The sequence below is a fragment of the Zeus faber genome (genome assembly GCF_960531495.2).
Source record: "Zeus faber genome assembly, chromosome: 5".
Classification (NCBI taxonomy): Eukaryota; Metazoa; Chordata; class Actinopteri; order Zeiformes; family Zeidae; genus Zeus; species Zeus faber.
In genome coordinates this window covers 16,699,682-16,711,794 of record NC_137192.1, presented here as the reverse complement: position 1 = coordinate 16,711,794, position 12,113 = coordinate 16,699,682, and the positions used below count along the sequence as shown (strand labels likewise).

The window sequence follows — 12,113 nt, the reverse complement described above, 5'->3', positions numbered from 1 at the left end:
ACCCCCGAGACGCAGCCAAATGGCAACTTCGAGCCCTGTTGCGCCCTTCCGACCGTTTTTTTTTGGGGGGGGGGGGTGTTGTTATAGATGATCGTCGCGTTTCTGGCTAATTTTAGGAGCCGGACGCCGATTGATACGGCGGCTAACCCGGCCAAGCTAACGCTAATAGCCCATCTGCGCTCGGCTTCACACGCGTCCGCCGGCAACAACACCGGATATCGCGATATCGGCGAGGCGTCGCTCGCACGTCAGAAGGGACAACTGACGCCCTGGCGCCGCGGTTCCTGCCCGAGGAGGCGCCGCGTCACAACAACCGTCCCCGCGGACGTCTCACGCCACGTCCCGCTCCCGTCCCGCGCGCGCTCACCTTCCGCGGCGCTGACGGTCCCTTCGGCGTCCCGTGCTCCCGTTGTGCAGCGCGCGCCGCGCTCTCCGCCGTTTGTTGTACTCCGCCTCGGACCCGCCACGCGCTGCGGGCGGAGCCTCGCCGCGCCGCGCCCGCTCCCATTGGACGGCCGGCGCTTGGGTGCAGCCGGGCTCGCGGCCCCATTGGCCGAGCCAGCCGCCACTTTATTTGGATTCTGCGTTTTCCCGCTAAGCGCGCCGCACCGCCGGCCCGAGCACGCGGTGTATTTTTAGGTGGAAATTAGTCATAGAAATAGTCCCCTGAGCGTTTGCAGGCGTGTGAAAATGAACCTTCCTGAAAATGTGGCCAGGCACGGAGACACGGGGCACATTTGGATGTTTTAATGGCAAGGGCAGAAATAATTAACATTTCAGACTTTAAAGTGCATTACCAGCAAAAGGGACATAAACCTCGGCATGAAGGAGGTCGAGGCTTCCTCGGTGAGAAGGATTTGCCGCAATGGGTGTTTCACATGAGACTCAAATTACTCGACTTGATCCTTGAAGGTTAAGGGAGCGGAGATGAGATCAGTCTTTCAGCATAAGCGGTGCTTTGACTTGAGCTACAGCCTCAGCCCCCAGCAGCTCCTCCACCACGGCGAAGGCAAACTCAAAACTTGTTCCCGGCCCACGGCTGGTGATGTAATGGCCATCCTTCTGCACTCGGGCTTCTGAATATTTATAGTTGCCTAGATAGGAGAAAAAATATATATAAATACCAGATGAATTAAGTTTAGGGTCACCTAAGGCTACATTCAAAATGCAACACAATCTAGGATGAGAGGCATAATTTTTTTATTTACTTATATTTCCATATTGAATCAGTTCAGATTAAATCATTGAATATTCTGTCAAATTATAAATCTTCACCTCCTCACCTCCATATTGCATAGAAACACTTTCCAGACAAGAAACAGCTGCTATAGCACCATCTACTGAACTATTTAAACATTTAACATTCTTTGAACCCCAGTAGCAAGCCTAAGACCAGACATCTGTTTCAGCAGATCATTGTGATTTTTTTGGTGGCAAAGGTTCTGTTTGTACCTCCAACCATCATCTTGTCCTTCATGCTAGGATGGGTGGTGACCGTGCTCCCAAACCCAATGCCATGGGCCAGAAGAGCAGTAGGACCTGTAGAAGGGGAGATTCAATGAGCCTCCATACATTAACCACAGCCAGACAACTCATATTGTTGCAGTTTCATTAGTGTGTTATTATTTTTAACAAAACAATAAAATTCTGCGTCTGTGTCAAACTTACACATTCAAAGGGAAAAAAAATATGCATTTCAATGGAACATTTCTGATTACAACCAAGCCACACACACAGGTCTGAGAATGAACAGGTATGGCATCGCGTCCATCTATATTCATGCTTCAAATCTAAAATGTACTGCTTAAAGGGGCAATAGACAACTTTTGCGGCGCCGTCGCAAAGACAACCGGATCGCTTTACGATCACTTAGAGCACTCCGCGTAAATGATCAACACCACTTTAGAAATAAGAGTGAAGAAACAATTTAAATTTAATTGTATTTATTTTGGTTGCACAAAATGTGTGGCAGTGGCAGCCCGAATGCATAGTGGTATAGAGGCTGATAGGGAACCAATCTAAATGCTGATAGTGTCATTATTCTAAAGCCATTACACTGTGCAATCAACATTTACTTCATAATGATAAGTATAGGCAAAAAAGTTGTCTATTTCTCCTTTAAGACATCTGCCACTGCATTAACTTTGGCAATGCAGTGCAGCAACTTTATCCAAAGACAATTAATAAATAGAAAGTTATTGATCGTGCTCCTTGGCTGCCTTCCCATGCAGTCCAAAGATTGCACTTCACCCTGGAAGAGCTGCAGCTTAAGCCAAACTGTTCCCATTACAGTGTGTCCCCCTCCCAGAGGAAACCAGCCTGAGAGAGGCTAAAACGCAGATGGAGATGATGATAAATCCACTGTTCTATTTTTATAAATCCCCAAACCAATGTTCTTCTGATCTGTGAATGTTGACCTTGCTACCGTGAAATATTGCAATAATACTATTTGCAGTTGGTACTATTTGCACTGTTAAACACAGGGGGGGTGTTTCGTTATTTTGATGCAGCCCTGGAATTAATGTTCTACTCACGTTCACTCTTCCTACTAATGACTTATCAAGTTCTCTTCAAACAAGCCCTTTTTATTTTCACTAAATATTTCAAGAAAGCCCTGTGCACTGTAAGGCAGGGTAATAATTCTTAGTCGTGGTTCTCTTGTCAGCAGGTTCATTATACAGTATATCCCTGTGAGGATTTCTATCATTTTCAAGGACGCCCTTCACTCCGCTCTGCCACTTGGGTCCCCTGTCCCCATTCATACGTCCTTCCGGTGTCCTTTCTAAGCACATGCCGTCAAATAAATAGCTTTGGTCGCAGGCGTGCTCAATGGTATCTATAAATCCAAAAAGTATTTATTCATTTTATATGCAGCAATGGTTTAATTGGTTTAATGGTTTAATAACACAGATTGCTATTAATCACACCATGCCCGCAGCCGTTTTATGGCTGATTTGTCAGAACTGTCAGAAAATGTTGCACATAAAGACATGCTATTTAATAATCTATTTTTATTGAAAAAATAAAATAAAAATACCACAATGCTGCATTAGAGAAAATGGACAAGAGCAGGAAGAGATGTGATTAAAAACAAAATATGACCTAGTCAAATATAGGTGAATTCAGTGAATGCCATTATGATATGAATAATGTAACTAAAGCTTGATATAACTTGGCCACATCTAGTGACTGAGCAAGTAATTATTTTCAATGTCAAAATAATTTATCATGTGAGTTAAAATGATTATACTCTACTTTTTGTCAAGAAGCGATCGGTCCAGTTATGTGTCAAAAACAAATCCATTTAATGCTGGCACATTAGTGGTTTTGAAGTTTTATACAAGGATATCGTCACTGTCTTAGTCCATTGCGTTCTTAATTTTGGATCAAATGTAGTTTTGATTTGATAGTGGAAATTTTAATCAGTACATGTAGCACTTCATTCTTAAATACAAACCCCAATTCCAATGAACATTGTGGGGCATTGTGTAAAATGTAAATTAAAACTGAATACAATGATTTGCAAATCCTTTTTCAACCTACAATTGAATACACTACAAAATTCAAGATATTTAATGTTCAAACCGATAAACAGTTTTTTTGCAAAGAACACTCATTTTGAATTTGATGCCTGCAACACGTTCCAAAAAAGCTGGGACAGGGGCATGTTTACCACTGGGTTACATCACCTTTCCTTTTATCAACACTCAATAAGCGTTTGGGAACTGAGGACACCTAATTGTTGAAGCTTTGTAGTTGGAATTCTTTCCCATTCTTGCTTGATGTATGACTTCAGTTGCTCAACAGTCCGGGGGCCTCCTTTGTCGTATTTTGCGCTTCATAATGCGCTAGACATTTTCAAGACAGGTCTGGACTGAAGGCAGGCCAGTCTAGTACCCACACTCTTTTACTACGAAGCCAAGCTGTTGTAACACATGCAGAATGTGGCTTGGCATTGTTTTGCTGAAATAAGCAGGGACGTCCCTGAAAAAGACGTTGCTTGGATGGCAGCATATGTTGCTACAAAACCTGTATGTACCTTTCAGCATTAATGCTGCCTTCACAGATGTGCAGGTGTGTTAGTGCCCATGGCACTCACACACCCCCTTACCATCAAAGGTGCTGGCTTTTGAACTTTGCACTGATAACAACCTGGATGGTCCTCTTCGGCCCGGAGGACACGATGTCCATGATTTCTAAAAACTATTTCAAATGTGGTCTCGTCAGACCACAGCACACTTTTCCACTTTGCGTCCGTCCATCTCAGATGAGCTTGGGCCAAGAGAAGCCGGCGGCATTTCTGGGTGTTGTTGATATATGGTTTTCGCTTGAGTTTTAACTTGCACTTGTAGATGTAGCGACGTACTATGTTAACTGACAATGGTTTTCCAAAGTGTTCCTGAGCCCACGTGGTAATATCCTTTACGGAATGATGTCAGTTTTTAATGCAGCGCCGCCTGAGGGATCGAAGGTCACGGGGATTTAATGTTGGTTTTCAGCCTTGGCGCTTCCGTGCAGAGATTTCTCCAGTTTCTCTGAATCTTTTGAAGATATTATGGACTGTAGATGATGAAATCCCTTAATTCCTTGCAATTGTACGTTGAGAAATGCTGTTCTTAAACTGTTGAACTATTTGCTCGTGCAGTTGCTCACAAAGTGGTGAACCTCGCCCCATCCTTGCTTGTGAACGACTGAGCCTTTCGGGGATGCTCCTTTTATACCCAATCATGACACTCACCTGTTTCCAATTAACCTGTTCACCTGTGGAATGTTCCAAACAGGTGTTTTTTGAGCATTCCTCAACTTTCACAGTCTTTTGTTGCCCCTGTCTTAGCTTTTTTGGAATGTGTTGCAGGCATCAAATTCAAAATGAGTGAATATTTGCAAAAAAACAATAAAGTTTATCAGTTTGAACATTGAATATCTTGTCTTTGTAGTGCATTCAACTGAATATAGGTTTAAAATGATTTCTAATCATTGTATTCTGTTTTTATTTACGTTTTACAAAACATCCCAGCTTCATTTACTTTCATTCTTTGTGTCTATTGTGTATTTCGGCATTTTGATAGGTAAAGAGTTAAATTATGAAACAAAACAACTTTAAATAAAAAGAAACAAATGATGTTTGTGGCGACCCCTGAAGCTATTGGATAATCAGTGGTCCCTGGTAACAACTGGGCGCGGTGTTCCCAGTATATTAAGCAAGTCGTCATCGTGTGCCCCGCCCCCCCATGTGGCAGCCTTAAGTTATTTTCAGTTTCTCTTTCCCTTATGTATTTTACAACACACACACAAAGTTCACCCTTCATTTACACCCTGCATTGCTGATATTACTGATCCCTACTACCACGTGTCATGTTTTGTAATTTTTTTTGTGTTTACATTTTGGTCCTATCTTTTGCTAAATAAATTACTTGATTTGATCTTTAAAATGGCGCGTCTCCCCATTTGTCATGGCCCCACGAGCCGGGTCATAACAGTGTGAGTGCATGTGACTTTTTATATCCACTATGTTTGACTGCATCCTGTGTAAAGGTGATTCTATAGAGAGAAAGGATGACATGAGGACTCCGCGTCACACCCATCCGATGAAACATCCCTGTAGTGCTGTTTACTCAGCAAACTGTACCTGCACAGATGGCTGCAATCAGGCCTTTCCTGCTGTCTTGATCCTTCAGTACCTCTTTCACAGCAGGAGACTTCAGAACAAGCAGCATGGAAACAAAAAACAATGATTCATTGGCGTATAATGTGCATCACCAGGTGCTCATTAAGTGCTAAATTTGTAATTAATATTCCCATGTGCGTAGTTATGGGGGGTGGGAATCCATAATGCAGCTGTGGATTTTCTACCAGTCACCCTTTTTTATGTCAACAGTAAAAAAATGAAAAAATATACATTTTATAAATATTTATTTTTTTCCACTTCTGAAGCTTCAAATTGTTCTTGCTAAATTAAGTGAAATAACTTCTACTGTGATATGATAACCCCTACGAAAACATACTACATGTATGACAATGTTATAATTGTCTGCTTGTATCATATAATTAAATTGCATCATTATTTGTAAATAGTAAACAAGACAACATGATTTGTCTGAACAAACATGAAACTCATGAGCGCTGCATCTGGAAAGAACAAAAGTGTAACGCAGGGTTTACACTCTTAAGAAATCCTGTTCCAGGACATTTTTCAGGGAAATCCACGACACTCTCAGATAAGGCGTTTTCGGACCAAATGGTTTTGGGGACACCCTGTGGGGAACTAGGAACCTCCTCCAAGAACTAAACCTTAAAGGCCTTTTATTCTCTTTGCATTCGCACCATCAGTAGGAACTCTGACGCAACATCAGCCAGCACCAGTTCCGGGTTCTGTGTTGTACTTAATCTGAAAACTTTCACTTATTTCACCTTAGCCCATGTGTGATTATTTTAGGTCTCCTTGTGGTACGAAACAAGCGCGTATGAAAAGGCACCCTCCACAAAAAAAATTATATATAGTTTTATCTCGTGTTTCTATTAAAAAGGCTCTGTAAAAAACGTCTGAAATATAGACAGCTTTACACAGGTGCTGCATTGGCTCATATGTTCACCCAATCAACATACACTTACGTCTGGACCAATCACCATGCACATACATCCCTGAAGGTTCTTCCTGGGCTGGAAAGTACCTGCCCTGAAGTAGGAGCCCAAAAAAAAAAAAAAAAAAAAAAAAAGTCCCTCAGAACAGGGTTCTAAACACTACGATGGTTTCCAATTCCTGTAGTATGGACAGAAAAAAAAAAATAAAAAATAAAAATAAAAAAAGGGGGGGGGGGGGTGTCCTCCAATTCTTCTTTGAACAACGAAAAAGTTCCTGCGGTCCGAAAAAGCCTCAAGACATAGGCTTTATTCCCCCTGTATGTTTATGTAGCTAAAGTTATATGAGGGGGCTCCCAGATTTGCCAAAAGTAATCTGTTCACCTTTGTTTATTCCAGGTAGCTTGCTAATATTAGACCTAGGTGGCTTGAGTTTAGGTTAAGTTAGTTAAATTAACTAATATAAGACACTGCTCTGAATCGACTCATGATCCATAATATTAATCATTGTTAATTGTTGTTAATACATTGTTCACAAAGACTTTAACAAATCACATTAGCATTTGGGTTGGGTCATAATGCATCTCATTTCTAACATTTGATCTGCACTAAACTGCACTGATACTAACTTTGTGGGTTAATGTTATTCATTGGACTAGGTTAAATGAAACAATTTATTTCACCATAGGTTGTGTTGATCTGAGGGGCATTAGCTTACTGTAGACTTAACCAAGGTTTCTTCAAACTACAGTCATGTAGTTTGAAGATGTCATGCCAGGTTGAATACAAACATCAATTACTAACAACTTACAACTAACCAAAAGGCTAGAAAAAACAATTATGGTTCATAGATCCAAGAATTTTCAGGTATGTTCCAAGACATTTGACATTGTTTTCAATGTCCAGGGGTTTTCCCTTACTGGAAAATGGCTTCCAAGATTTCAGACACATGGCAACCCTCGTAAAGAGTTATTAATCAATGTATTTCTTCAAGATATTCCTCACCTCAGCCAAATTCTGCGCCCCTGGCATTCCCCCTGGAAGTAGCACAACATCATATGGACCCTGAAAAAATGAAAAAGATAATGCCAGAGTGAGGCTGACAGGGGTAAAAATCCCACAATAAGCCATTCTGTTGATTGATAAGACTGTACAATACAAAATACTGCACGTGGACCACAAGTCCATTGTTCGGCTACTGTTGAAATATTTTATGATAACATTGTGATGGTGAGATATACCTGTTTGCTGGCGTCCTCCAGGCTCACATCAGGACAGATGACGACATTTCTGCTGCACTGGACCGGTTCTTTGCCTGTCAGTCCTGCCACTGTGACCGCAATCTAGCATATCGGTCGTAGGAGAATATTTTTTTATTTTAAATCAATGAACTGGTATACAGCAAGCCTATTCAAATGGTGGCCTGTGGGCAAAATGGGTTACTTGTGTAAATCTATTCTGGGCCTTTGAATACTTTTGAAGGGTAGCTATGAACTTTATGGAGGATATTAATATGAGAAATACACAAGTAACCAAACTAAAATATTACTGTGCAGAAGCAGTATGTATATATGAATATAAATCTAAGAGGAAAAAAAAGTTGGTAAAAAAAGTTTGTTGATTTAAATCTTACTGCACTTTTAAATATTTGGAATGAAAAAATGATATTGAAGTGGAGTGGATTTTTATTCTTTTATATTTCACAATGCTGTTTCAACAAATACAATTGCCTCGATGATCCCTCATGCCCACTATCTAGTAACAGGTTGAAAATATGTCCTCCAACAGATTGTAGTTGACGAACCCTGTTGTACGGGGTGGTAACGTATTCCGAAGGAGCTGGACTCTGATTTGAAATCGGCACGGCAGAGACCGGCGGTGGCATTAACTGAACTTTAACATTTACTCTGACCTTATGGCTCCATTGCAAATGTTCCAGACTCTAACGTTTCGCTCGGAGGGTTATACGACAGCTTTTATTTCACGTAAGTTGTTTCCCAGATGAAGTTCGCTGCAACAAACGTTATCCAAGCTAAACGACGCAGCGGGGGCAGCCGTTCCGACGCTAGCATCGGCCAGCTAGCATGCACACAAATACAAACCCCGGCTCGACGCATGATGTCCACCGGGATAACGGTCTCCATCTCCTCTGCGCCCTTCGACAGGATGACTAACGCCCTCTTGCCCGCCATGACAGCGTTCCTATATTATGTGATTGTAAATGTGGAACTGCGTCATCAACCTCCCCCTGAACACTTCGCCGCGGCGTGCGGGCACGCTGCTTCCGTCGTGACGAGTGACGCAACGTTTCGGCGTGCGACGACCGGAGGGTTGCCAGGCCGTATCAAGTCATCCCCCTATTTCGGACTTTAGTTCCCCCCCCCCTTTCCGCTGTCTGCGTGCCACCGTTTTCAAAGTCCCCGTCGCCACGTGAAACAACAACTCCGGCCGCCGGGACGCATGCGGCGGGCGAGGCCACAAATGATCGAGTTATGTTCGTCGAGCGAGTTCGATTCGTATCACATAGTCGACATACGTCTTTTACCGTTTAATGTGTGTCGTTTGTGTTGCACGAATTCAGCCATTTAAATACCGGGACTCTTCTCCCCACGCGCAAAGGTTCCACCAGAACAAGTTCCCACCCGACACTATTTTGCAGGGGGCACCGGTTGCCGCCTCAGCGCCGGCCCAGACAGCTGTGAGTGGCTAAAAAAAAAAAAAAAATGCAAACGAGACAGACACGTTTCCCCTTTTCCCCCCGAATAGATGTTGTGGAGGAACGCCGAGGAAGGCGACACAGTTCTAAATAAAATAGAAATCGAATTTCGAGTTAGTCGCGGGGCTGAAAGGCTGCAAACTGCCGCCCCTGAGAAGTAAGTGTGGACGAGCAGGTCAATTGTGTCCTAAATGTTGCATATTTACTGAGCTCTCAGTGCATTTATAACGTAGCACCGGAGACTTCACGTGGTAATCCAGACGATGAATTGGTTTAAAAAACAAAATCCCACATTTGATCCGCATCCCATATTCATTTGGCCAGAACTTCATAAGGAACCGCCATTTGCGTTGTGTTTGTCCTCCACGATGTGCTGTTTCCACTTTTGGTGGCGGGGTCCACCTTTCCCGGCAAGAATGCATAAATCGAGCGTGTTGAGTGAGAGGCAGCTGCGCTTAATAGGGCAGCTAGGTGTGGACGGCAAACTGTAAACGGTCCGTGAGAGGAACCCTGCGATGACAAAATATCCCCACCCCCTCGAGTTACTGATTAAAACAAATCGAGTGATGAGAAGAAGGCAAACTTCTGAGAAAAGCGCGAAGAGGGGAGTAAATGAGGTTACGGGGGGGGGGGGGGATGCCGTTTCGCAATGCACCCAACACGGACGGTTTAATGGTTTAACACTTTGAGTGCAGCACGATTTAATATCGGTAACATCTTAACGCCTCCAAATAATAGTATTTGTTTAGAACATGTCTATGTAGATACCCGCTTATTTGGCTGTTCATGGCAAGACATAAAAGCGTATTTTCAATTTCATGTGTGTATGTTTTTGGCGAGTGAGACTCCAGCCCGGAAATGTCGGTTCCTATGTTTCCAGCAGAGAGCGACATTCCCCCATAAATGATATGGCTGCTTGAAGAAATAACGACTCAGTCGTCGTAGTAATACTCAGTGTAAACAGTGTAAACAGTGTAAAAAGTTAAAATAAAAATCGATAAATGAAATAGAAACTCTAAATTCTTTAACAAACATTTAACTTTATATGCTTTTTTTTCGGCACATTTTTTTGTTATTATGGGACACTATTGTGTGTCAATTATCGTCATCACCAAAGTGTAACATAATATGCCGTATGAGTAAATCAAAGTCATTGGATTGGATTCAACAGATCAACGCATGTAATTTGCAAACTAGAATCCAGGTCATTAGAGGCCTACGAGTTGCCAAGATGTTGCGTCGGCTGTCTCAAAAAACTTTCTAGAGCGAGTGCTCTGTCGAGAAAACTTTTGCCGCAAACTCTCACGACACCTTGGGGAATCATGTTCCAGTATAAATCCGGGCGAACGGTTGGGGCTTTCGTTAATGTGCATCTGCGCATTCTGCTGCTGAGATTCACTTTCATATTCGTGCTACAAATAAGAGCCCAGTAAAGTGGCAGATTAGACAAAAAGCGTAGGGGGAGCTGGCAGCAGGTTGTTTATTGCCTGCCTGTGAGTGAATCCAAGAGGCAGCGGTGATTACCAACATATGCAGCAGGGGATCAACAGAACCAGACCCATAGTGGCACCCAAGCTCATTTCCATACATTAATTCAGTTGTGTGTTGTTTATATATATATATATATATATATATATATACACACACACACACACACATAGGCCTATTACTTTCAAAATCCTTGATCACAAAGTGCATCATCAACGAGGGGGGTAATTTTTCCAAGTAACTTGGGAAACAGTGGGTGAGGAGCCGTATAAAATATATCAAAAACCTACTTATTTTAAAACGGGAAAATATGATGTTATTAAGCTGATGAACCTGTATCAAAAAACACTCCCGCATCCCTTGTGGATCAAGTATCGCTTTACCTCTATGTCACCAGCATACAGTATAACAATTTGAGAAAACAACGCTTAAAATGAGTCCCGTATTCCCGCCAATATTATTTCCCAGCAACACAGATCTTAAGAGGGACCAGTTCAACGTCAGACCTTTGATCCGCAGCTGCCATGGCGACAAAATAATTTCCCCCCCCTTCTCTCCAGCACACAAGTGTATTTGTGTGTGATCTGCTCGTTGGGACCGTGCTCCTGTCTGGAAACAAAACGGAAAATGTTCTTCAGTGAACTCCACGGCTTATTATTATTCTATAGTGCTCCCTTGTGCCGTCGACAGCGGGGTTGCCTTATGCTCTTCTTTTTTTTTTATCTGGCCCTCCACAGAGGTCTTGCAACAGACCTGAAGGGCTTCTGGAATCAGAACCTCTGGGGATTCTGGAGTACAGAATCCTAGAGAAAAGAAAATCCTTCGACTGAAATGAGGGAATTCCACAAATTACTGTTTGTCACAAAGTAATCCTGTTACTATTGCAAAGAATATGAAACGGTGTAAACATGGAAATAAACTTGAAATATGGATGTAGCTTCATGCGGGGACTCTGTTCGCTTAAGATATACATTTGTGAGCCCATTTTTCTGTCTCCCAGTAAGGAGGTGGTGCCTCAAAATGCACAGTGGTTACAGTCAATTTCCCCTCTATGGGGAGAGATTAAAACATTCAGATTTTGTTTAAAAAATATATTTCTCTGAGTTTGTTCTGTTTCGGCTCAAACCCCGCGCAAGCGGGTTCCTTTCCTAAAAAACGGTCGCAATTTACGGCCAACTTTGCTGCGGCCGAATTACTTGTGGATATTTAGGAATATTTATCTGCCTGTCGGTGCAGAGGCCTTATCGCGTGTCTCTTTCACACACCGTGAGTCGCAGAATGCACGGAATGAGTGACAAGCATATCATCTTAATGCATCTCGATGATATTA

General features: G+C 42.6%; 1 protein-coding gene across 1 annotated transcript; it reads right to left on the bottom strand.

Moving 5' to 3' along the window:
- Positions 1–732: 732 nt before the first annotated feature.
- park7 (parkinson protein 7) lies at positions 733–8,895 on the bottom strand. Its single transcript, XM_080001569.1, has 6 exons — positions 8,682–8,895; positions 7,821–7,922; positions 7,585–7,644; positions 5,630–5,699; positions 1,453–1,539; positions 733–1,094 (listed from the first exon to the last, which is right to left on the bottom strand). The coding sequence occupies exons 1-6, from the start codon at positions 8,769–8,771 to the stop codon at positions 934–936; spliced, it is 570 nt and encodes a 189-aa protein (XP_079857695.1). The 5' UTR covers positions 8,772–8,895; the 3' UTR covers positions 733–933.
- Positions 8,896–12,113: the final 3,218 nt, after the last annotated feature.

What these genes read in the sequence shown, in the direction of transcription:
- park7 (XM_080001569.1), bottom strand. Translation starts at nt 8,771, where the DNA reads ATGGCGGGCAAGAGGGCGTTAGTCATCCTGTCGAAGGGCGCAGAGGAG. An exon ending in ACATCATGCGTCGAGCCGGG is followed by an intron (nt 7,923 to 8,681) that starts GTTTGTATTTGT and finishes CCGATATGCTAG; the next exon opens with ATTGCGGTCACAGTGGCAGG. An exon ending in TGGAGGACGCCAGCAAACAG is followed by an intron (nt 7,645 to 7,820) that starts GTATATCTCACC and finishes TCATTTTTTCAG; the next exon opens with GGTCCATATGATGTTGTGCT.